The sequence below is a fragment of the Salmo salar genome, chromosome ssa06, assembly GCF_905237065.1.
Source record: "Salmo salar chromosome ssa06, Ssal_v3.1, whole genome shotgun sequence".
NCBI lineage: Eukaryota > Metazoa > Chordata > Actinopteri > Salmoniformes > Salmonidae > Salmo > Salmo salar.
This window is the reverse complement of record NC_059447.1, coordinates 95643211-95666362: the sequence shown is the minus strand read 5'-3', so window position 1 is coordinate 95666362 and position 23152 is coordinate 95643211. Positions and strand designations below refer to the sequence as shown.

Here is a 23152-nt window from a genome sequence, read left to right as displayed (position 1 = left end):
TTCCCCTATACATATCTACCTCCATCACTCCAGTATCCCTGTCCCCTATACATATCTACCTCCATCACTCCAGTATCCCTGTCCCCTATACATATCTACCTCCATCACTCCAGTATCCCTGTCTCCTTCCCCTATACATATCTACCTCCATCACTCCAGTATCCCTGTCCCTCCTATACATATCTACCTCCATCACTCCAGTATCCCTGTCTCCTATACATATCTACCTCCATCACTCCAGTATCCCTGTCTCCTTCCCCTATACATATCTACCTCCATCACTCCAGTATCCCTGTCCCTTCCCCTATACATATCTACCTCCATCACTCCAGTATCCCTGTCCCTTCCCCTATACATATCTACCTCCATCACTCCAGTATCCCTGTCCCTTCCCCTATACATATCTACCTCCATCACTCCAGTATCCCTGTCCCCTTCCCCTATACATATCTACCTCCATCACTCCAGTATCCCTGTCTCCTTCCCCTATACATATCTACCTCCATCACTCCAGTATCCCTGTCCCCTATACACATCTACCTCCATCACTCCAGTATCCTCTCCTCCCTATACATATCTACCTCCATCACTCCAGTATCCCTGTCCCCTATACATATCTACCTCCATCACTCCAGTATCCCTGTCCCTTCCCCTATACATATCTACCTCCATCACTCCAGTATCCCTGTCCTCCTATACATATCTACCTCCATCACTCCAGTATCCCTGTCCCCTATACATATCTACCTCCATCACTCCAGTATCCCTGTCTCCTTCCCCTATACATATCTACCTCCATCACTCCAGTATCCCTGTCCCCTTCCCCTATACATATCTACCTCCATCACTCCAGTATCCCTGTCCCCTTCCCCCTATACATATCTACCTCCATCACTCCAGTATCCCTGTCCCCTATACACATCTACCTCCATCACTCCAGTATCCCTGTCTCCTTCCCTCTATACATATCTACCTCCATCACTCCAGTATCCCTGTCCCCTTCCCCCTATACATATCTACCTCCATCACTCCAGTATCCCTGTCCCCTATACATATCTACCTCCATCACTCCAGTATCCCTGTCCCCTTCCCCTATACATATCTACCTCCATCACTCCAGTATCCCTGTCTCCTTCCCCTATACATATCTACCTCCATCACTCCAGTATCCCTGTCTCCTTCCCCTATACATATCTACCTCCATCACCCCAGTATCCCTGTCCCCTTCCCCTATACATATCTACCTCCATCACTCCAGTATCCCTGTCCCCCTATACATATCTACCTCCATCACTCCAGTATCCCTGTCTCCTTCCCCCTATACATATCTACCTCCATCACTCCAGTATCCCTGTCCCTTCCCCCTATACATATCTACCTCCATCACTCCAGTATCCTGTCTCCTTCCCCCTATACATATCTACCTCCATCACTCCAGTATCCCTGTCCCTTCCCCTATACATATCTACCTCCATCACTCCAGTATCCCTGTCCCTTCCCCTATACATATCTACCTCCATCACTCCAGTATCCCTGTCCCCTTCCCCTATACATATCTACCTCCATCACTCCAGTATCCCTGTCCCCTATACATATCTACCTCCATCACTCCAGTATCCCTGTCCCCTTCCCCTATACATATCTACCTCCATCACTCCAGTATCCCTGTCCCCTATACATATCTACCTCCATCACTCCAGTATCCCTGTCCCCTATACATATCTACCTCCATCACTCCAGTATCCTGTCTCCCTATACATATCTACCTCCATCACTCCAGTATCCCTGTCTCCCTATACATATCTACCTCCATCACTCCAGTATCCCTGTCTCCTTCCCCCTATACATATCTACCTCCATCACTCCAGTATCCCTGTCCCCTTCCCCCTATACATATCTACCTCCATCACTCCAGTATCCCTGTCCCTCCCCTATACATATCTACCTCCATCACTCCAGTATCCCTGTCCCCTTCCCCTATACATATCTACCTCCATCACTCCAGTATCCCTGTCCCTTCCCCTATACATATCTACCTCCATCACTCCAGTATCCCTGTCTCCTTCCCCTATACATATCTACCTCCATCACTCCAGTATCCCTGTTCCCCTATACACATCTACCTCCATCACTCCAGTATCCTCTCTCCCCTATACATATCTACCTCCATCACTCCAGTATCCCTGTCCCCTATACATATCTACCTCCATCACTCCAGTATCCCTGTCCCTTCCCCTATACATATCTACCTCCATCACTCCAGTATCCCTGTCTCCCTATACATATCTACCTCCATCACTCCAGTATCCCTGTCTCCTTCCCCTATACATATCTACCTCCATCACTCCAGTATCCCTGTCCCTTCCTCTATACATATCTACCTCCATCACTCCAGTATCCCTGTCCCCTTCCCCTATACATATCTACCTCCATCACTCCAGTATCCCTGTCCCCTATACACATCTACCTCCATCACTCCAGTATCCCTGTCTCCTTCCTCTATACATATCTACCTCCATCACTCCAGTATCCCTGTCCCTTCCCCTATACATATCTACCTCCATCACTCCAGTATCCCTGTCCCCTATACATATCTACCTCCATCACTCCAGTATCCCTGTCCCCTTCCCCCTATACATATCTACCTCCATCACTCCAGTATCCCTGTCTCCTTCCCCTATACATATCTACCTCCATCACTCCAGTATCCCTGTCTCCTCCCCTATACATATCTACCTCCATCACTCCAGTATCCCTGTCCCTTCCCCTATACATATCTACCTCCATCACTCCAGTATCCCTGTCCCCTATACATATCTACCTCCATCACTCCAGTATCCCTGTCTCCTTCCCCTATACATATCTACCTCCATCACTCCAGTATCCCTGTCCCCTTCCCCCTATACATATCTACCTCCATCACTCCAGTATCCCTGTCTCCTTCCCCTATACATATCTACCTCCATCACTCCAGTATCCCTGTCCCTTCCCCCTATACATATCTACCTCCATCACTCCAGTATCCCTGTCCCTTCCCCCTATACATATCTACCTCCATCACTCCAGTATCCCTGTTCCCTATACACATCTACCTCCATCACTACAGTATCCCTGTCCCTTCCCCTATACATATCTACCTCCATCACTCCAGTATCCCTGTCCCCTATACATATCTACCTCCATCACTCCAGTATCCCTGTCCCTATACACATCTACCTCCATCACTCCAGTATCCCTGTCCCCTTCCCCTGTACACATCTACCTCCATCACTCTAGTATCCCTGTCCCCTTCCCCTATACATATCTACCTCCATCACTCCAGTATCCCTGTCCCCCTATACATATCTACCTCCATCACTCCAGTATTCCTGTCTCCTTCCCTCTATACATATCTACCTCCATCACTCCAGTATCCCTGTCCCCTTCCCCTATACATATCTACCTCCATCACTCCAGTATCCCTGTCCCCCTATACATATCTACCTCCATCACTCCAGTATCCCTGTCTCCTTCCCCCTATACATATCTACCTCCATCACTCCAGTATCCCTGTCCCCTTCCCCTATACATATCTACCTCCATCACTCCAGTATCCCTGTCTCCTTCCCCCTATACATATCTACCTCCATCACTCCAGTATCCCTGTCCCTTCCCCCTATACATATCTACCTCCATCACTCCAGTATCCCTGTCCCCTATACATATCTACCTCCATCACTCCAGTATCCCTGTCCCCTATACATATCTACCTCCATCACTCCAGTATCCCTGTCCCCTTCCCCTATACATATCTACCTCCATCACTCCAGTATCCCTGTCCCCTATACATATCTACCTCCATCACTCCAGTATCCCTGTCCCCTATACATATCTACCTCCATCACTACAGTATCCCTGTCCCCTTCCCCTATACACATCTACCTCCATCACTCCAGTATCCCTGTCCCTTCCCCCTATACATATCTACCTCCATCACTCCAGTATCCCTGTCCCCTATACATATCTACCTCCATCACTCCAGTATCCCTGTCTCCTTCCTCTATACATATCTACCTCCATCACTCCAGTATCCCTGTCCCTTCCCCTATACATATCTACCTCCATCACTCCAGTATCCCTGTCCCCTATACATATCTACCTCCATCACTCCAGTATCCCTGTCTCCTTCCCCTATACATATCTACCTCCATCACTCCAGTATCCCTGTCTCCTTCCCCCTATACATATCTACCTCCATCACTCCAGTATCCCTGTCCCCTTCCCCTATACATATCTACCTCCATCACTCCAGTATCCCTGTCCCTTCCCCTATACATATCTACCTCCATCACTCCAGTATCCCTGTCCCCTATACATATCTACCTCCATCACTCCAGTATCCCTGTCTCCTTCCCCTATACATATCTACCTCCATCACTCCAGTATCCCTGTCCCCTCCCCTATACATATCTACCTCCATCACTCCAGTATCCCTGTCTCCTTCCCCTATACATATCTACCTCCATCACTCCAGTATCCCTGTCCCTTCCCTCTATACATATCTACCTCCATCACTCCAGTATCCCTGTCCCCTTCCCCTATACATATCTACCTCCATCACTCCAGTATCCCTGTCCCCTATACATATCTACCTCCATCACTCCAGTATCCCTGTCCCCTATACATATCTACCTCCATCACTCCAGTATCCCTGTCTCCTTCCCTCTATACATATCTACCTCCATCACTCCAGTATCCCTGTCCCTTCCCCTATACATATCTACCTCCATCACTCCAGTATCCCTGTTCCCCTATACATATCTACCTCCATCACTCCAGTATCCCTGTCTCCTTCCCCTCTATACATATCTACCTCCATCACCCCAGTATCCCTGTCCCCTTCCCCCTATACATATCTACCTCCATCACTCCAGTATCCCTGTCCCCTATACATATCTACCTCCATCACTCCAGTATCCCTGTCTCCTTCCCCCCATACATATCTACCTCCATCACTCCAGTATCCCTGTCCCTTCCCCTATACATTTCTACCTCCATCACTCCAGTATCCCTGTCTCCTTCCCTCTATACATATCTACCTCCATCACTCCAGTATCCCTGTCCCCTTCCCCTATACATATCTACCTCCATCACTCCAGTATCCCTGTCTCCTTCCCCCTATACATATCTACCTCCATCACTCCAGTATCCCTGTCCCCTTCCCCTATACATATCTACCTCCATCACTCCAGTATCCCTGTCCCCTTCCCCTATACATATCTACCTCCATCACTCCAGTATCCCTGTCCCCTATACATATCTACCTCCATCACTACAGTATCCCTGTCCCTTCCCCTATACATATCTACCTCCATCACTCCAGTATCCCTGTCCCCTATACATATCTACCTCCATCACTCCAGTATCCCTGTCCCCTATACACATCTACCTCCATCACTACAGTATCCCTGTCCCCTTCCCCCATACACATCTACCTCCATCACTCTAGTATCCCTGTCCCCTTCCCCCTATACATATCTACCTCCATCACTCCAGTATCCCTGTCCCCTATACATATCTACCTCCATCACTCCAGTATTCCTGTCTCCTTCCCTCTATACATATCTACCTCCATCACTCCAGTATCCCTGTCCCCTTCCCCCTATACATATCTACCTCCATCACTCCAGTATCCCTGTCCCCTATACATATCTACCTCCATCACTCCAGTATCCCTGTCTCCTTCCCCTATACATATCTACCTCCATCACTCCAGTATCCCTGTCCCCTATACATATCTACCTCCATCACTCCAGTATCCCTGTCTCCTTCCCCTATACATATCTACCTCCATCACTCCAGTATCCCTGTCCCCCTATACATATCTACCTCCATCACTCCAGTATCCCTGTCTCCTTCCCCTATACATATCTACCTCCATCACTCCAGTATCCCTGTTCCCCTATACATATCTACCTCCATCACGCCAGTATCCCTGTCCCCTATACATATCTACCTCCATCACTCCAGTATCCCTGTCCCCTATACATATCTACCTCCATCACTCCAGTATCCCTGTCCCCTATACATATCTACCTCCATCACTCCAGTATCCCTGTCTCCTTCCCTCTATACATATCTACCTCCATCACTCCAGTATCCCTGTCCCCCCTATACATATCTACCTCCATCACTCCAGTATCCCTGTCTCCTTCCCCTATACATATCTACCTCCATCACTCCAGTATCCCTGTCCCCTATACATATCTACCTCCATCACTCCAGTATCCCTGTCCCCCTATACATATCTACCTCCATCACTCCAGTATCCCTGTCCCTCCCCTATACATATCTACCTCCATCACTCCAGTATCCCTGTCCCCTATACATATCTACCTCCATCACTCCAGTATCCCTGTCCTTCCCCTATACATATCTACCTCCATCACTCCAGTATCCCTGTCTCCTTCCCTCTATACATATCTACCTCCATCACTCCAGTATCCCTGTCTCCTTCCCCCTATACATATCTACCTCCATCACTCCAGTATCCCTGTCTCCTTCCCCTATACATATCTACCTCCATCACTCCAGTATCCCTGTCCCCTTCCCCTATACATATCTACCTCCATCACTCCAGTATCCCTGTCTCCCTTCCCCTATACATATCTACCTCCATCACTCCAGTATCCCTGTCCCTTCCCCCTATACATATCTACCTCCATCACTCCAGTATCCCTGTCCCCTTCCCCTATACATATCTACCTCCATCACTCCAGTATCCCTGTCTCCTTCCCCTATACATATCTACCTCCATCACTCCAGTATCCCTGTCCCCTATACATATCTACCTCCATCACTACAGTATCCCTGTCCCCTCCCCTATACATATCTACCTCCATCACTCCAGTATCCCTGTCCCCTATACATATCTACCTCCATCACTCCAGTATCCCTGTCTCCTTCCCCCTATACATATCTACCTCCATCACTCCAGTATCCCTGTCCCCTATACATATCTACCTCCATCACTCCAGTATCCCTGTCCCTTCCCCTATACATATCTACCTCCATCACTCCAGTATCCCTGTCCCTTCCCCCTATACATATCTACCTCCATCACTCCAGTATCCCTGTCTCCTTCCCCCTATACATATCTACCTCCATCACTCCAGTATCCCTGTCCCCTTCCCCTATACATATCTACCTCCATCACTCCAGTATCCCTGTCTCCTCCCCCTATACATATCTACCTCCATCACTCCAGTATCCCTGTCCCCTATACATATCTACCTCCATCACTACAGTATCCCTGTCCTTCCCCTATACACATCTACCTCCATCACTACAGTATCCCTGTTTCCCCTATACATATCTACCTCTATCACTCCAGTATCCCTGTCCCCTATACACATCTACCTCCATCACTCCAGTATCCCTGTCCCCCCTATACATATCTACCTCCATCACTCCAGTATCCCTGTCCCCCTATACACATCTACCTCCATCACTCTAGTATCCCTGTCCCCTTCCCCCTATACATATCTACCTCCATCACTCCAGTATCCCTGTACATTGTTAATATGGTACTGAACTGAGCCTGTATATAGCTACTGACCCTGGAACTGACCCTGTATATAGCTACTGACCCTGTATATAGCTACTGACCCTGGAACTGACCCTGTATATAGCTACTGTCCCTGTATATAGCTACTGTCCCTGTATATAGCTACTGTCCCTGTATATAGCTACTGACCCTGTATATAGCTACTGACCCTGTATATAGCTACTGACCCTGTATATAGCTACTGACCCTGGAACTGACCCTATATATAGCTACTGTCCCTGTATATAGCTACTGACCCTGTATATAGCTACTGACCCTGTATATAGCTACTGACCCTGTATATAGCTACTGTCCCTGTATATAGCTACTGGCCCAGTATATAGCTACTGACCCTGTATATAGCTACTGACCCTGTATATAGCTACTGTCCCTGTATATAGCTACTGACCTTGTATATAGCTACTGACCCTGTATATAGCTACTGACCCTGTATATAGCTACTGACCCAGTATATAGCTACTGACCCTGTATATAGCTACTGACCCTGTATATAGCTACTGTCCCTGTATATAGCTACTGACCTTGTATATAGATACTGACCCTGTATATAGCTACTGACCCTGTATATAGCTACTGACCCTGTATATAGCTACTGACCTTGTATATAACTACTGACCCTGTATATAGCTACTGTCCCTGTATATAGCTACTGTCCCTGTATATAGCTACTGACCCTGTATATAGCTACTGACCCTGGAACTGACCCTGTATATATCTACTGTCCCTGTATATAGCTACTGACCCTGCATATAGCTACTGACCCTGCATATAGCTACTGTCCCTGTATATAGCTACTGACCCTGTATATAGCTACTGACCTTGTATATAACTACTGACCCTGTATATAGCTACTGACCCTGGAACTGACCCTGTATATAGCTACTGTCCCTGTATATAGCTACTGACCCTGGAACTGACCCTGTATATAGCTACTGTCCCTGTATATAGCTACTGACCCTGTATATAGCTACTGTCCCTGTATATAGCTACTGTCCCTGTATATAGATACTGTCTCTGTATATAGCTACTGTCCCTGTATATAGATACTGTCTCTGTATATAGCTACTGACCCTGTAACTGTCCCTGTATATAGCTACTGACCCTGGAACTGTCCCTGTATATAGCTACTGTCCCTGTATATAGCTACTGTCCCTGTATATAGCTACTGTCCCTGTATATAGATACTGTCTCTGTATATAGCTACTGTCCCTGTATATAGCTACTGACCCTGTATATAGATACTGTCTCTGTATATAGCTACTGTCCCTGTATATAGCTACTGTCCCTGTATATAGCTACTGACCCTGTATATAGCTACTGTCCCTGTATATAGATACTGTCTCTGTATATAGCTACTGTCCCTGTATATAGCTACTGTCCCTGTATATAGCTACTGTCCCTGTATATAGATACTGTCCCTGTATATAGCTACTGTCCCTGTATATAGATACTGTCTCTGTATATAGCTACTGTCCCTGTATATAGCTACTGTCCCTGTATATAGCTACTGTCCCTGTATATAGATACTGTCCCTGTATATAGCTACTGTCCCTGTATATAGATACTGTCCCTGTATATAGCTACTGTCCCTGTATATAGCTACTGTCCCTGTATATAGCTACTGACCCTGTATATAGCTACTGACCCTGTATATAGCTACTGTCCCTGTATATAGCTACTGTCCCTGTATATAGCTACTGTCCCTGTATATAGCTACTGTCCCTGTATATAGCTACTGTCCCTGTATATAGATACTGTCCCTGTATATAGCTACTGTCCCTGTATATAGATACTGTCCCTGTATATAGCTACTGTCCCTGTATATAGATACTGTCCCTGTATATAGATACTGTCTCTGTATATAGCTACTGACCCTGGAACTGTCCCTGTATATAGCTACTGACCCTGGAACTGACCCTGTATATAGCTACTGTCCCTGTATATAGCTACTGACCCTGTATATAGCTACTGACCCTGTATATAGCTACTGACCCTGTATATAGCTACTGACCCTGTATATAGCTACTGTCCCTGTATATAGCTACTGTCCCTGTATATAGCTACTGACCCTGTATATAGCTACTGACCCTGTATATAGCTACTGACCCTGTATATAGCTACTGACCCTGTATATAGATACTGACCCTGTATATAGCTACTGACCCTGTATATAGATACTGACCCTGTATATAGCTACTGACCCTGTATATAGATACTGACCCTGTATATAGCTACTGACCCTGTATATAGCTACTGACCCTGTATATAGTACGCTTACTTAGTGTTCTTATCTACCTTGTTTTTTCTAGTATTACACTGTTAGTGATTACTGCATTGTTGGGGCTGCAATATATGGAGATATATAGCTGCCCCCCAAAAATCTAATTTGATCATGATAAATTAATAATTTGTTTGAATCATAATTGTTTTATGTTAACATAATCAATGACCACATTTAAATGCAAAACTCCAGTTTGCATTTTCAAGTTGACAGTTCTTGTTCAGTGGCCTTCCAGAAAACACGACCATATCGAGAAAGGAAATTGTTAATAGGTTAAATCAAAGTTCACATTTGTACTACATTATTGTGATGACATTATTTGTGACAAAAATATGAAAATGTAATGTGCAATTTAAAAATGTTTTTTCTTAATCTACCAAGTATAAAATTGAAATCCTTATTGGCTAAAACAATATTAATCCTCAATTAGTTTTATTTAATTTCCTCATTATCATGCGGCAGGTAGCCTAGCGGTTAGAGCGTTGGACCAGTAACCAGCAGGTAGCCTAGTGGTTAGAGCGTTGGACCAGTAACCAGCAGGTAGCCTAGTGGTTAGAGCGTTGGACTAGTAACCAGCAGGTAGCCTAGTGGTTAGAGCGTTGGACTAGTAACCAGCAGGTAGCCTAGTGGTTAGAGCGTTGGACCAGTAACCAGCAGGTAGCCTAGTGGTTAGAGCGTTGGACTAGTAACCAGCAGGTAGCCTAGTGGTTAGAGCGTAGGGCCAGTAACCAGCAGGTAGCCTAGTAGTTAGAGTGTTGGGCCAGTAACCAGCAGGTAGCCTAGTGGTTAGAGCGTTGGGCCAGTAACCAGCAGGTAGCCTAGTGGTTAGAGCGCTGGACTAGTAACCAGCAGGTAGCCTAGTGGTTAGAGTGTTGGACCAGTAACCAGCAGGTAGCCTAGTGGTTAGAGTGTTGGACTAGTAACCAGCAGGTAGCCTAGTGGTTAGAGCGTTGGACTAGTAACCAGCAGGAAGCCTAGTGGTTAGAGCGTTGGACTAGTAACCAGCAGGTAGCCTAGTGGTTAGAGCAGGTAGCCTAGTGGTTAGAGCGTTGGACCAGTAACCGAAAGGTTGATAGATCGAATCCCCGAGCTGACAAGGTAAAAATCTGTCGTTCTGCCCCTGAACAAGGCAGTTAACCCACTGTTCCTAGGCCGTCATTGTAAATAAGAATTTGTTCTTAACTGACTGTTTTAATAAAGGTAAAATAAATAAAAAATCCTCGATCACTGTGGGAGAGATTATCAGGGAAGGGGGCGGGATGTTAGTGAGACTCAGAGTTGGTAGGGTTTCAAACCTGTCAATTATTAATTATATAATTTGTGTTAAAAGCGAATAAAAATAGGTGTGTTGTGTTGAGAAATATCAATTTTCCCTGTTCAGAAACAGTGTAGAATTACAGGATATATTTATACAGTAAAGTTTCAGGGGCCTCCCAACCAGAAGCCCCTAGGACGGTCATGTAAAGGCATGACAGACTGCCACTGCCTGCTGCTTGGTGACGGGGGAAACTACGACACGACAGCTAGGTGAAAACTATCAGTTATTAACTACTTGATAATAACACCGTAACGTCTAGTCCATCATCCTAGGACAACAGTCAAACACCATCTAGTTACAACGATAACTAGATGTGACTAGCTAGTAGTCTAGTGGCTGTTTTAGCAGCAGTGTGAGTTGCTGCGTAGGGTTGGATTTATTAATTAAGCTGCTGAAGACTTAGTGCTGAGCTAACCGAGCTAGCTAACCTGCTGAGCTAACCGAGCTAGCTAACCTGCTGAGCTAACCTGCTGAGCTAGCCTGCTGAGCTAACCTGCTGAGCTAACCGAGCTAGCTAACCTGCTGAGCTAACCTGCTGAGCTAACCTGCTGAGCTAACCGAGCTAGCTAACCCGCTGAGCTAACCCGCTGAGCTAACCTGCTGAGCTAACCGAGCTAGCTAACCGAGCTAGCTAACCTGCTGAGCTAACCGAGCTAGCTAACCTGCTGAGCTAACCGAGCTAGCTAACCTGCTGAGCTAACCTGCAGTACAGAACAGTCTTCAATTCTCTTACAGTATTTCACAGTCCTTGGGGTCTCAGGCCGCTTTGACTCCAACTCTGTGAGCTACCGGGTCAGAAGACACCTTGTAGCCTTGGAAGCTGTAGCTGTGATGGCCAATACTGGACCTGGTAGGAGAGACCCCACCAACCATTCCACACCACTTCAATACAGGAACTGGACCTGGACCAAATTAGGAACGGACTGGAGGTGACCCCACCAAATTCCAACCATTCCACACCACTTCAATACAGGAACTGGACCTGGTAGGTGTGACCCCACCAACCATTCCACACCACTTCAATACAGGGACTGGACCTGGTAGGAGGACCCCACCAACCATTCCACACCACTTCAATACAGGAACTGGACCTGGTAGGAGTGACCCCACCAACCATTCCACACCACTTTAATACAGGAACTGGACCTGGTAGGAGGGACCCCACCAACCATTCCACACCACTTCAATACAGGAACTGGACCTGGTAGGAGGGACCCCACCAACCATTCCACACCACTTCAATACAGGGACTGGACCTGGTAGGAGTGACCCCACCAACCATTCCACACCACTTTAATACATACTTTAATACACCTCATTACCCTACTAACACTATACTCACTAAAAGCCATAGTCACTGTTGACTTCCTGTTTCCGGTCACAACTTGCAGACTTGTTTACGTGCTGCTGTGCGTTTTGTTGCCGATCTTACTTTGCTACCTGACTACTTCACGGTTTTTACTTTTTCATTACCGTATATTTTTAGTTTTTCCCTCACTCAACTTTTTCACCCCGGAGGTTTTATCTGGACGTGGTTCGTCAGGACTTCAAACAGCCGAAGCTAAGTAACATTAACATGATGCCTTCTAATTGCAGTCGTTGTACTTATAATATACAGGAGAACGATCGCCTTACGGCGAGGATAGCTGTGCTGCAAGCCCAGCTTCAGACGCGATCGTTAGGCAAGGGTAATTTCAGTGTAGGAAAGGATGAAACAGCGTCTGTGCCACCAGTAAGTACAGATAGTAACGTTAGTATAAACCCCCTCGCACAGTCCCCGCAGCCGGACAACTTTCTCATGGCTTCTGGAGGGAAACGCTGTAGGAATGCTCAACCGGTGTCGCTTATTCAGCCGACAGAAACTTTCAACCGGTTCTCCCCATTAAGCGAGTCGGAGTCGGAGGCCGAAACTTCTCTGGTCTCTACTCCTCCCGTTGTGGGGTCTGAGACGCCGAAGGCTCCCGCCATTAGCTCTGACAAATTGAAAACCCTAGTCATTGGCGACTCCATTACCCGCAGTATTAGACTTAAAACGAATCATCCACACTGTTTACCAGAGGGCAGGGATACCGACGTTAAGGCTAATCTGAAGATGGTGCTGGCTAAAGCTAAAACTGGCGAGTGTAGAGAGTATAGGGATATTGTTATCCACGTCGGCACCAACGATGTTAGGATGAAACAGTCAGAGGTCACCAAGCGCAACATAGCTTCAGCATGTAAATCAGCTAGAAAGATGTGTCGGCATCGATTAATAACCTCTTACATCTAGACGTTCCGCTAGCGGAACACCTGCTCCAATATCCAATGGTGGGCGGGGTGCGAAATACAAACTCCTCTAAAATCCGAAAACTTCCATTTTTCAAACATATGACTATTTTACACCATTTTAAAGACAAGACTCTCCTTTATCTAACCACACTGTCCGATTTCAAAAAGGCTTTACAGCGAAAGCAAAACATTAGATTATGTCAGCAGAGTACCCAGCCAGAAATAATCAGACACCCATTTTTCAAGCTAGCATATAATGTCACAAAAAACAAAACCACAGCTAAATGCAGCACTAACTTTTGATGATCTTCATCAGATGACACTCCTAGGACATTATGTTATACAATACATGCATGTTTTGTTCAATCAAGTTCATATTTATATCAAAAACCAGCTTTTTTACATTAGCATGTGACGTTCAGAACTAGCAAACCTCCGGTGAATTTACTAAATTACTCACGATAAACGTTCACAAAGAGCATAACAATTATTTTAAGAATTATAGATACAGAACTCCTCTACGCACTCGATATGTCCGATTTTAAAAAAGCTTTTCGGTGAAAGCACATTTTACAATATTCTCAGTAGATAGCCCAGCCATCACGGCTAGCTATTTAGACACCCACCAAGTTTAGCACTCACCAAAGTCAGATTTACTATTACAAAAGTTTGATTACCTTTGGTGTTCTTCGTCAGAATGCACTCCCAGGACTGCTACTTCAATAACAAATGTTGGTTTGGTCCAAAATAATCCATCGTTATATCCAAATAGCGGCGTTTTGTTCGTGCGTTCAAGACACTATCCGAAGTGTAAATAAGGGTCACGAGCATGGCGCATTTCGTGACAAAAGATTTCTAAATATTCCATTACCGTACTTCGAAGCATGTCAACCGCTGTTTAAAATCCATTTTTATGCAATTTTTCTCGTAAAAAAGCGATAATATTCCGACCGGGAATCTGCGTTTAGGTAAACAGACAAAAGAAAATAAAGCATGGGGTCGACTCGGGCACGCGCCTGAGTCTCACAGTACTGTGACCAGCCACTACCCAAACGCGCTACTTTTTTTCAACCAGAGCCTGCAAAGCCACGATTCAGCTTTTTGCCGCCTTCTGAGAGCCCATGGCAGCCGTAGGAAGTGTCACGTAACAGCAGAGATCCTCTGTAATGGATAGAGATAATCAAGAAGGGCAAGAAATTGTCAGACAGGGCACTTCCTGCATGGAATCTTCTCAGGTTTTGGCCTGCCATATGAGTTCTGTTATACTCACAGACACCATTCAAACAGTTTTAGAAACGTTGGAGTGTTTTCTATCCAAAGCTAATAATTATATGCATATTCTAGTTTCTGGGCAGGAGTAATAATCAGATTAAATCGGGTACGTTTTTTATCCGGCTGTGAAAATACTGCCCCCTAGCCATAACAGGTTAATTGTCTCTGGCCCCCTCCCAGTTAGGGGGAGTGATGAGCTCTACAGCAGAGTCTCACAACTCAATCGCTGGTTGAAAACTGTGTTCTGCCCCTCCCAAAAGATAGAATTTGTAGATAATTGGCCCTCTTTCTGGGACTCACCCACAAACAGGACCAAGCCTGGCCTGTTGAGGAGTGACGGACTCCATTCTAGCTGGAGGGGTGCTCTCATCTTATCTACGAACATAGACAGGGCTCTAACTCCTCTAGCTCCACAATGAGATAGGGTGCAGGCCAGGCAGCAGGCTGTTAGCCAGCCTGCCAGCTTAGTGGAGTCTGCCACTAGCACAGTCAGTGTAGTCAGCTCAGCTATCCCCATTGAGACCGTGTCTGTGCCTCGATCTAGGTTGGGCAAAACTAAACATGGCGGTGTTCGCCTTAGCAATCTCACTGGAATAAAGACCTCCTCCATTCCTGCCATTATTGAAAGAGATTGTGATACCTCACATCTCAAAATTGGGTTACTTAATGTTAGATCCCTCACTTCCAAGGCAGTTATAGTCAATGAACTAATCACTGATCATAATCTTGATGTGATTGGCCTGACTGAAACATGGCTTAAGCCTGATGAATTTACTGTGTTAAATGAGGCCTCACCCCCTGGTTACACTAGTGACCATATCCCCCGTGCATCCGGCAAAGGCGGAGGTGTTGCTAACATTTACGATAGCAAATTTAAATTTACCCCAAAAAAAACAACAACGACGTTTTCATCTTTTGAGCTTCTAGTCATGAAATCTATGCAGCTACTCACTCACTTTTTATAGCTACTGTTTACAGGCCCCATGGGCCATATGCAGTGTTCCTCACTGAGTTCCCTGAATTCCTATTGGACCTTGTAGTCATAGCAGATAATATTCTAATTTTGGGTGACTTTAACATTCACATGGAAAAGTCCACAGACCCACTCCAAAAGGCTTTCGGAGCCATCATCGACTCAGTGGGTTTTGTCCAACATGTCTCTGGACCTACTCACTGCCACAGTCATACTCTGGACCTAGTTTTGTAACATGGAATAAATGTTGTGGATCTTAATGTTTTTCCTCATAATCCTGGATTATCGGACCACCATTTCATTACGTTCGCAATCGCAACAAATAATCTGCTCAGACCCCAACCAAGGAGCATTAAAAGTTGTGCTATAAATTCTCAGACAACCCAAAGATTCCTTGATGCCCTTCCAGACTGCCTCTGCCTACCCAAGGACGCCGGAGTACAACAATCAGTTAACCACCTAACCGAGGAACTCAATTTAACCTTGCGTAACACCCTAGATGCCTTCGCACCCCTATAAACATTAGCCATAAGAAACTAGCTCCCTGGTATACAGAAAATACACGAGCTCTGAAGCAAGCTCCCAGAAAATTGGAACGGAAATGGCGCCACACCAAACTGGAAGTCTTCCGACTAGCTTGGAAAGACAGTACCGTGCAGTATCGAAGAGCCCTCACTGCTGCTCGATCATCCTATTTCTCCAACTTAATTGAGGAAAATAAGAACAATCCGAAATTTATTTTTGATACTGTCGCAAAGTTAACTAAAAAGCAGCATTTCCCAGGAGAGGATGGCTTTCACTTCAGCAGTGATGAATTCATGAACTTCTTTGAGGAAAAGATCATGATCATTAGAAAGCAAATTACGGACTCCTCTTTAAATCTGGGTATTCCTCCAAAGCTCCATTGTCCTGAGTCTGCACAACTCTGCCAGGACCTAGGATCAAGGGAGACACTAAAGTGTTTTAGTACTATATCTCACAATGATGAAAATAATCATGGCCTCTAAACCTTCAAACTGCATACTGGACCCTATTCCAACTAAACTACTGAAAGAGCTGCTTTCTGTGCTTGGCCCTCCTATGTTGAACATAATAAACAGCTCTCTATCCACCGGATGTGTACCAAGCTCACTAAAAGTGGCAGTAATAAAGCCTCTCTTGAAAAAGTCAAATCTTCACCCAGAAATTATAAAAAACTACTGGCCTATATCGAATCTTCTATTCCTCTCAAAAAAAATTGAAAAAGCTGTTGCGCAGCAACTCACTGCCTTCCTGAAGACAAACAATGTACACGAAACGCTTCAGTCTGGTTTTAGACCCCATCATAGCACTGAGACTGCACTTGTGAAGGTGGTAAATGACCTTTTAATGGCGTCAGACCAAGGCTCTGCATCTGTCCTCGTGCTCCTAGATCTTAGTGCTGCTTTTGATACCATCGATCACCACATTCTTTTGGAGAGATTGGAAACCCAAATTGGTCTACATGGACAAGTTCTGGCCTGGTTTAGATCTTATCTGTCGGAAAGATATCAGTTTGTCTCTGTGAATGGTTTGTCCTCTGACAAATCAACTGTACATTTCGGTGTTCCTCAAGGTTCCGTTTTAGGACCACTATTGTTTTCACTATATATTTTACCTCTTGGGGATGTCATTCGAAAACATAATGTTAAATTTCACTGCTATGCGGACGACACACAGCAAGCGTCCCACTGGCCCAGAGAGGTTAAGGCGGTATGTAAATTGGAGTGGGTTTCTGGGATAATGGTGTTGATGTGAGCCATGACCAGCCTTTCAAAGCACTGCATGGCTACAGACGTGAGTGCTACGGGTCGGTAGTCATTTAGGCAGGTTACCTTAGTGTTCTTGGGCACAGGGACTATGGTGGTCTGCTTGAAACATCTTGGTATAACAGACTCGGACAGGGAGAGGTTGAAAATGTCAGTGAAGACACTTGCCAGTTGGACAGCTCGCAGTAATCCGTCTGGCCCTGAGGCCTTGTGAATGTTGACCTGTTTAAAGGTCTTACTCACATCGGCTACGGAAAGCGTGATCACACAGTCTTCCGGAACAGCTTGTGCTCTCATGCATGTTTCAGTGTTATTTGCCTCGAAGCGAGCATAGAAGTAGTTTAGCTCGTCTGGTAGGCTCGTATCACTGGGCAGCTCTTGGCTGTGCTTCCCTTTGTAGTCTGTAATAGTTTGCAAGCCCTGCGTCGGAGCCGGAGTAGTACGATTCAGTCTTGTATTGATGCTTTGCCTGTTTTATGGTTCGTTGGAGGGCATAGGGAGATTTCTTATAAGCTTCCGGATTAGAGTCCTGCTCCTTGTAAGCGGCAGCTCTACCCTTTAGCTTGGATGTTGCCTGTAATCCATGGCTTCTGGTTGGGGTATGTACGTACGGTCACTGCGAGGATGACGTCAGCAATGCACTTAGTGATGAAGCCAATGACTGATGTGGTGTACTCCTCAATGCCATAAGAAGAATCCCAGAACATATTCCAGTCTGTGCTGCAAAACAGGCCTGTAGCTTAGCGTCTGCTTCATCTGACCACTTTTTTATAGACCGAGTCACTGGTGCTTCCTGCTTTAATTTTTGCTTGTAAGCAGCAATCAGGAGGATATAATTATGGTCAGATTTGCCAAATGGAGGGTGAGGGAGAGCTTTGTATGCATCTCTGTGTGTGGAGTAAAGGTGGTCCAGAGTTTTTTTCCCCCTCTAGTTGCACATTTAACATGCTGATAGAAATTTGGTAAAACTAATTTAAGTTTCCCTGCATTAAAGTCCCCAGCTACTAGGAGCGCCACCTCTGGGTGAGCGTTTATGGTGGAATACAGCTCATTCAATGCTGTCTTAGTGCCAGCCTCTGACTGTGGTGGTATGTAAACAGTTACGAAAAATACTGATGAAAACTATCAAGGTAGGTTGTGTGGTCTACAGTTTATCATGAGATACTCTACCTCAGGCGAGCAATAGCTCGAGACTTCCTTAGATATTGTGCACCAGCTGTTATTTACAAAAATACATAGTCCGCCGCCCCTTGTCTTACCAGACGCCGCTGTTCTATCCTGCCAGTACAGCGTATAACCAGCCAGCTGTATGTTGATAGTGTCGTCATTCAGCCACGACTCAGTGAAGCATAAGATGTTACAGTGTTTAATGTCCCGTTGGTAGTTTAATCTTCTGCGTAGGTCATCTATTTTATTCTCCAAAGATTTCACGTTTGCTAGCAGAATGGAAGGAAGTGGGGGTTTATTCGATCGCCTACGAATTCTCAGAAGGCAGCCCCGTTCTCCTGCCCCTTTTTCACCGCCGCCTCTTCACGCAAATCACGGGGCTCTGAGCCTGTTCCTGAGAAAGCAGTATATCGTTCGCGTCGGGCCTCGTCTGACTCGTTAAAGGAAAAAAAGGATTCTGCCAGTCCGTGGTGAGTAATCCCAGTCCTGATGTCCAGAAGTTATTTTCGGTCATAAGAGACGGTAGCGGCAACATTATATACAAAAATAAGTTAAAAAAAAATAAGTTACAAATAACGCAAATAAACACAATCAGTTGGGAGCACGTAAAACATCTGCCTTCTTCCCGGGCGCCATCTTACTAATGTCTCTCCTACATACTGCTGCTACATGCCCATAAACGCCTATAACACTACAGTGTATTTGGCACAAGATCTAACAGCATAACTCATATATCCTTACATTACTTACAAAGTTCAAAAAGAAGGTCACCTCTGTTTCAGCACGCTCCCCCACTGGATCCGCGTCGCAGAGCTCCTCACAACGCCTCCTACCCCCTTTCCATTTCACCTCCAGAACTCAAACTGCCATCAGTCTGTTTTGAACTTGACACCAATCTTCCTGGACATGCTCTCTCTCCCTTTTCTTATTGCTAGACTCAAACCCATCGTCTGCCTCGGTCTTTTCAAACTCCTCTCTCTTTCTCTCCAATTCCTCCTCCCTTATTAACCAATTACCTGACTCCTTCTGAAAATGTTAAACTTCTCCAAGCCAAAATCTATTTTTAGCCTCCTCGAGAGAGATAGACATGCTAAGCCCTGTACTCCCTCCACGTCAAACTCGAGCCATCCAACATGTCAGCTCACGCTGCAAGAGCTCTTGATAGGTTGGAAGACGTCCTCTGCAAGTTGTCATAATTACTGTGTAAGTCTTATGGAAGGGGGTGAGAACCCATGAGCCTCCTAGGTTTTGTATTGTAGTCAATGTAGCCAGAGGAGGATGGAAGCTAGCTGTCCTCCTGCTACACCATGGTGCTGCCCAAGAAGGTGCTGTTGAAGTAACTGTAGATCTTCATGGTAAAACAGTGTGATTTTAATCAATTATTTGGTGACGTGAATATATTTAGTATAGCTTATTTAGTACAGTTTTATCTAAAAAGTAATACTTATATTTTTATATATATATATATGAAATTCACTGAGGAGGATGGTCCTCCCCTTCCTCTGAGGAGCCTCCACACATGCCAATAAAACACATGGCATGCCCCCCCACCCCACATGGCATGCCCCCCCACCCCACATGGCATGCCCCCCACAGGCATGCCCCCCCCACATGGCATGCCCCCACCCCACATGGCATGCCCCCCACCCCACATGGCATGCCCCCACCCCACATGGCATGCCCCCCCCACATGGATGCCCCCAGGCGACCCCATGGCATGCCCCCCACCCCACATGGCATGCCCCCCACAGCCCATGACACATGGCCCCCCACCCCACATGGCATGCCCCCACCCCACATGGCATGCCCCACCCCACATGGCATGCCCCCACCCCACATGGCATGCCCCCCACCCCACATAGCTGCAACCACATCCACCCCACTTCTCCCTCTCTCCCCTCATTACCGTACCTCCATCCCCCCCCCCTCTCATCCGATCTCTGAGTTTTAGTCAACTTAGCTGAAAAGATGCTCAAGAACACATTAGTTCCACACCAATAACTCACCTCTGAACCGTGTTGTGGACCTCATCAACATTCATTCCAATGAGACGCTCGCAGGAACGATGCTGCTTGAAGTAGGCATCGGCATTTCTCTGAGCCAAAAAACACAAGTTTCAGGAGTTCCTCCGTCTCACTTTGATCCGGTATGCGGCAGCGATTCCTTGAGAGTTCAGAACACAAACCTGATCTTTGATTATTGAAATCAGAGGAGAAACTACTATTACCATCGATCGGCTCGTTTATTTAGTTCAGTGTTCATAGCCTGTAGGTAGACAGGTCATAACCTCTCGTATCTTTAGTTCAGTGTTCATAGCCTGTAGGTAGACAGGTCATAACCTCTCGTATCTTTAGTTCAGTGTTCATAGCCTGTAGGTAGACAGGTCATAACCTCTCGTATCTTTAGTTCAGTGTTCATAGCCTGTAGGTAGACAGGTCATAACCTCTCGTATCTTTAGTTCAGTGTTCATAGCCTGTAGGTAGACAGGTCATAACCTCTCGTATCTTTAGTTCAGTGTTCATAGCCTGTAGGTAGACAGCTAAGTTCGTTAGTTCAGTGTTCATAGCCTGTAGGTAGACAGGTCATAACCTCTCGTATCTTTAGTTCAGTGTTCATAGCCTGTAGGTAGACAGGTCATAACCTCTCGTATCTTTAGTTCAGTGTTCATAGCCTGTAGGTAGACAGGTCATAACCTCTCGTATCTTTAGTTCAGTGTTCATAGCCTGTAGGTAGACAGGTCATAACCTCTCGTATCTTTAGTTCAGTGTTCATAGCCTGTAGGTAGACAGGTCATAACCTCTCGTATCTTTAGTTCAGTGTTCATAGCCTGTAGGTAGACAGGTCATAACCTCTCGTATCTTTAGTTCAGTGTTCATAGCCTGTACGTAGACAGGTCATAACCTCTCGTATCTTTAGTTCAGTGTTCATAGCCTGTATGAAGGGAGGGAGGGAAGGAGAGGTGTAGGAAGGGAGAGTGAGGGAGAGATATGGAAGGTAGAGGGAGAGATATGGAGAGAGGGAGAGATATGGAAGGGAGAGGGGGAGAGAGGGAGAGATGGGAGAGAGGGAGAGGGGGAGAGAGGGAGAGATGGGGAGAGATATGGAAGGGTTGGGCGGAGATATGAGAGGGAGAGGGGGAGATATGGAAGGGAGAGAGATATGGAAGGGAGAGGGGGAGATAAGGGGAGATATGAGAGGGAGAGGGGAGATGAGAGATATGGAAGGGAGATATGAGAGGGGGAGAGATATGGAAGGGAGAGGGAGAGATATGAATGGGGGAGAGATATGGAAGGGAGAGGGGGAGATATGAGAGGGGGAGAGATATGGAAGGGAGAGGGAGAGAGATATGGAAGGGAGAGGGGGAGAGATATTGAAGGGAGGGGGGGAGATATGGAAGGGAGAGAGATATGGAAGGGAGAAGGAGGGAGATATGAGAGGGGGAGAGATATGTAAGGGAGAGGGAAAGAGGGATGATAGGTAGTGAGGTAGGCTGCTCTTCACTGGGCGGCAGTGGGCGTGGCTGTAGAATGGGTCGCCAGGGAAACGGTGGAGGTGGAGGAAGTGATGGCTCGCGGGGTCTGACACCTGGAACAGGAAGAAGATGTGACATCACACAGGGACAGGACATGACATCACACGAGGACAGGTAAAGAGACAGGTGATCTGGAGGAGGTGTGTGTGTGTGTCTCACCAGGATCGTGACATGTGGAAAGGTGCAGCTCGCTCCCTGTCTGTCGGGCTATAAATAGGCCCCACCTCCGATGGCCGGTGGTCCAATGAGACAGTGGTGGGATGAGTCATGTCCAGGTCCAGGAACATGATGTTCTCAGCCTACACACACACACACACACACACACACACACACACACAGAGGCATAAAGGAGGAAATAAAGCTTTTTTTTAAGAATTGGGTTACATAACTACAGAGCATATTGACTCTCCCCATCACACACCCACTTACCCGATATCTGGAATGGGATGCCATCGCTAAGGAGACCCGCGCGTACTGGCTGATTGGTCGTTTGTATCCGACTGCAGAAACCGGCCTCTTCTTCATCTGGCTGAACCGGGAGAGACGGAGAGGGAGAGAGACAGAGGGAGAGAGACAGAGAGACAGAGAGAGAGAGAGACAGAGAGAGAGAGAGACAGAGAGGGAGAGAGAGGGAGAGGGAGAGAGACAGAGGGAGAGAGAGACAGAGGGAGAGAGAGAGAGAGACACAGAGACAGAGGGAGAGAGAGACAGAGGGAGAGAGAGAGAGAGACACAGAGACAGAGGGAGAGAGAGAGGGAGAGAGAGAGAGACAGACAGAGGGAGAGAGAGAGAGAGAGAGACAGACAGAGGGAGAGAGAGAGAGAGAGAGAGAGAGAAAAGAATTTGAAATACTTTATTTAAATCCACATATCACATTAAAGTCAAGAGTCAAACATTTCAGAGGTCACAAATACAAGGACACTCACAGATGCAGAAAGCACCTTCTTC

The 23152-nt window shown here is 46.3% G+C and overlaps 1 protein-coding gene and 1 long non-coding RNA gene across 3 annotated transcripts in view; both read right to left on the bottom strand.

Annotated features, from left to right (window-relative positions):
• The window catches only part of LOC106608388 (uncharacterized), a 51284-nt gene extending 30343 nt beyond the window's left edge, over positions 1-20941 (bottom strand). For both annotated transcript variants that reach the window (XR_006770390.1, XR_006770391.1), the window contains exon 1: positions 20679-20941. This is a non-coding gene — a long non-coding RNA (uncharacterized lncRNA). The remainder of the gene's footprint in view (positions 1-20678) is intronic.
• Positions 20942-22059: 1118 nt separating this feature from the next.
• Positions 22060-23152, bottom strand: part of LOC106608375 (kinesin-like protein KIF3C) — a 36185-nt gene continuing 35092 nt past the window's right edge. The window contains exons 6-8 of the mRNA XM_045721253.1: positions 22634-22733; positions 22364-22503; positions 22060-22257 (exon numbers count right to left, since the gene is read on the bottom strand). Coding sequence (XP_045577209.1) covers positions 22170-22257; positions 22364-22503; positions 22634-22733 — 328 coding nt within the window. The 3' untranslated portion in view covers positions 22060-22169. The remainder of the gene's footprint in view (positions 22258-22363; positions 22504-22633; positions 22734-23152) is intronic.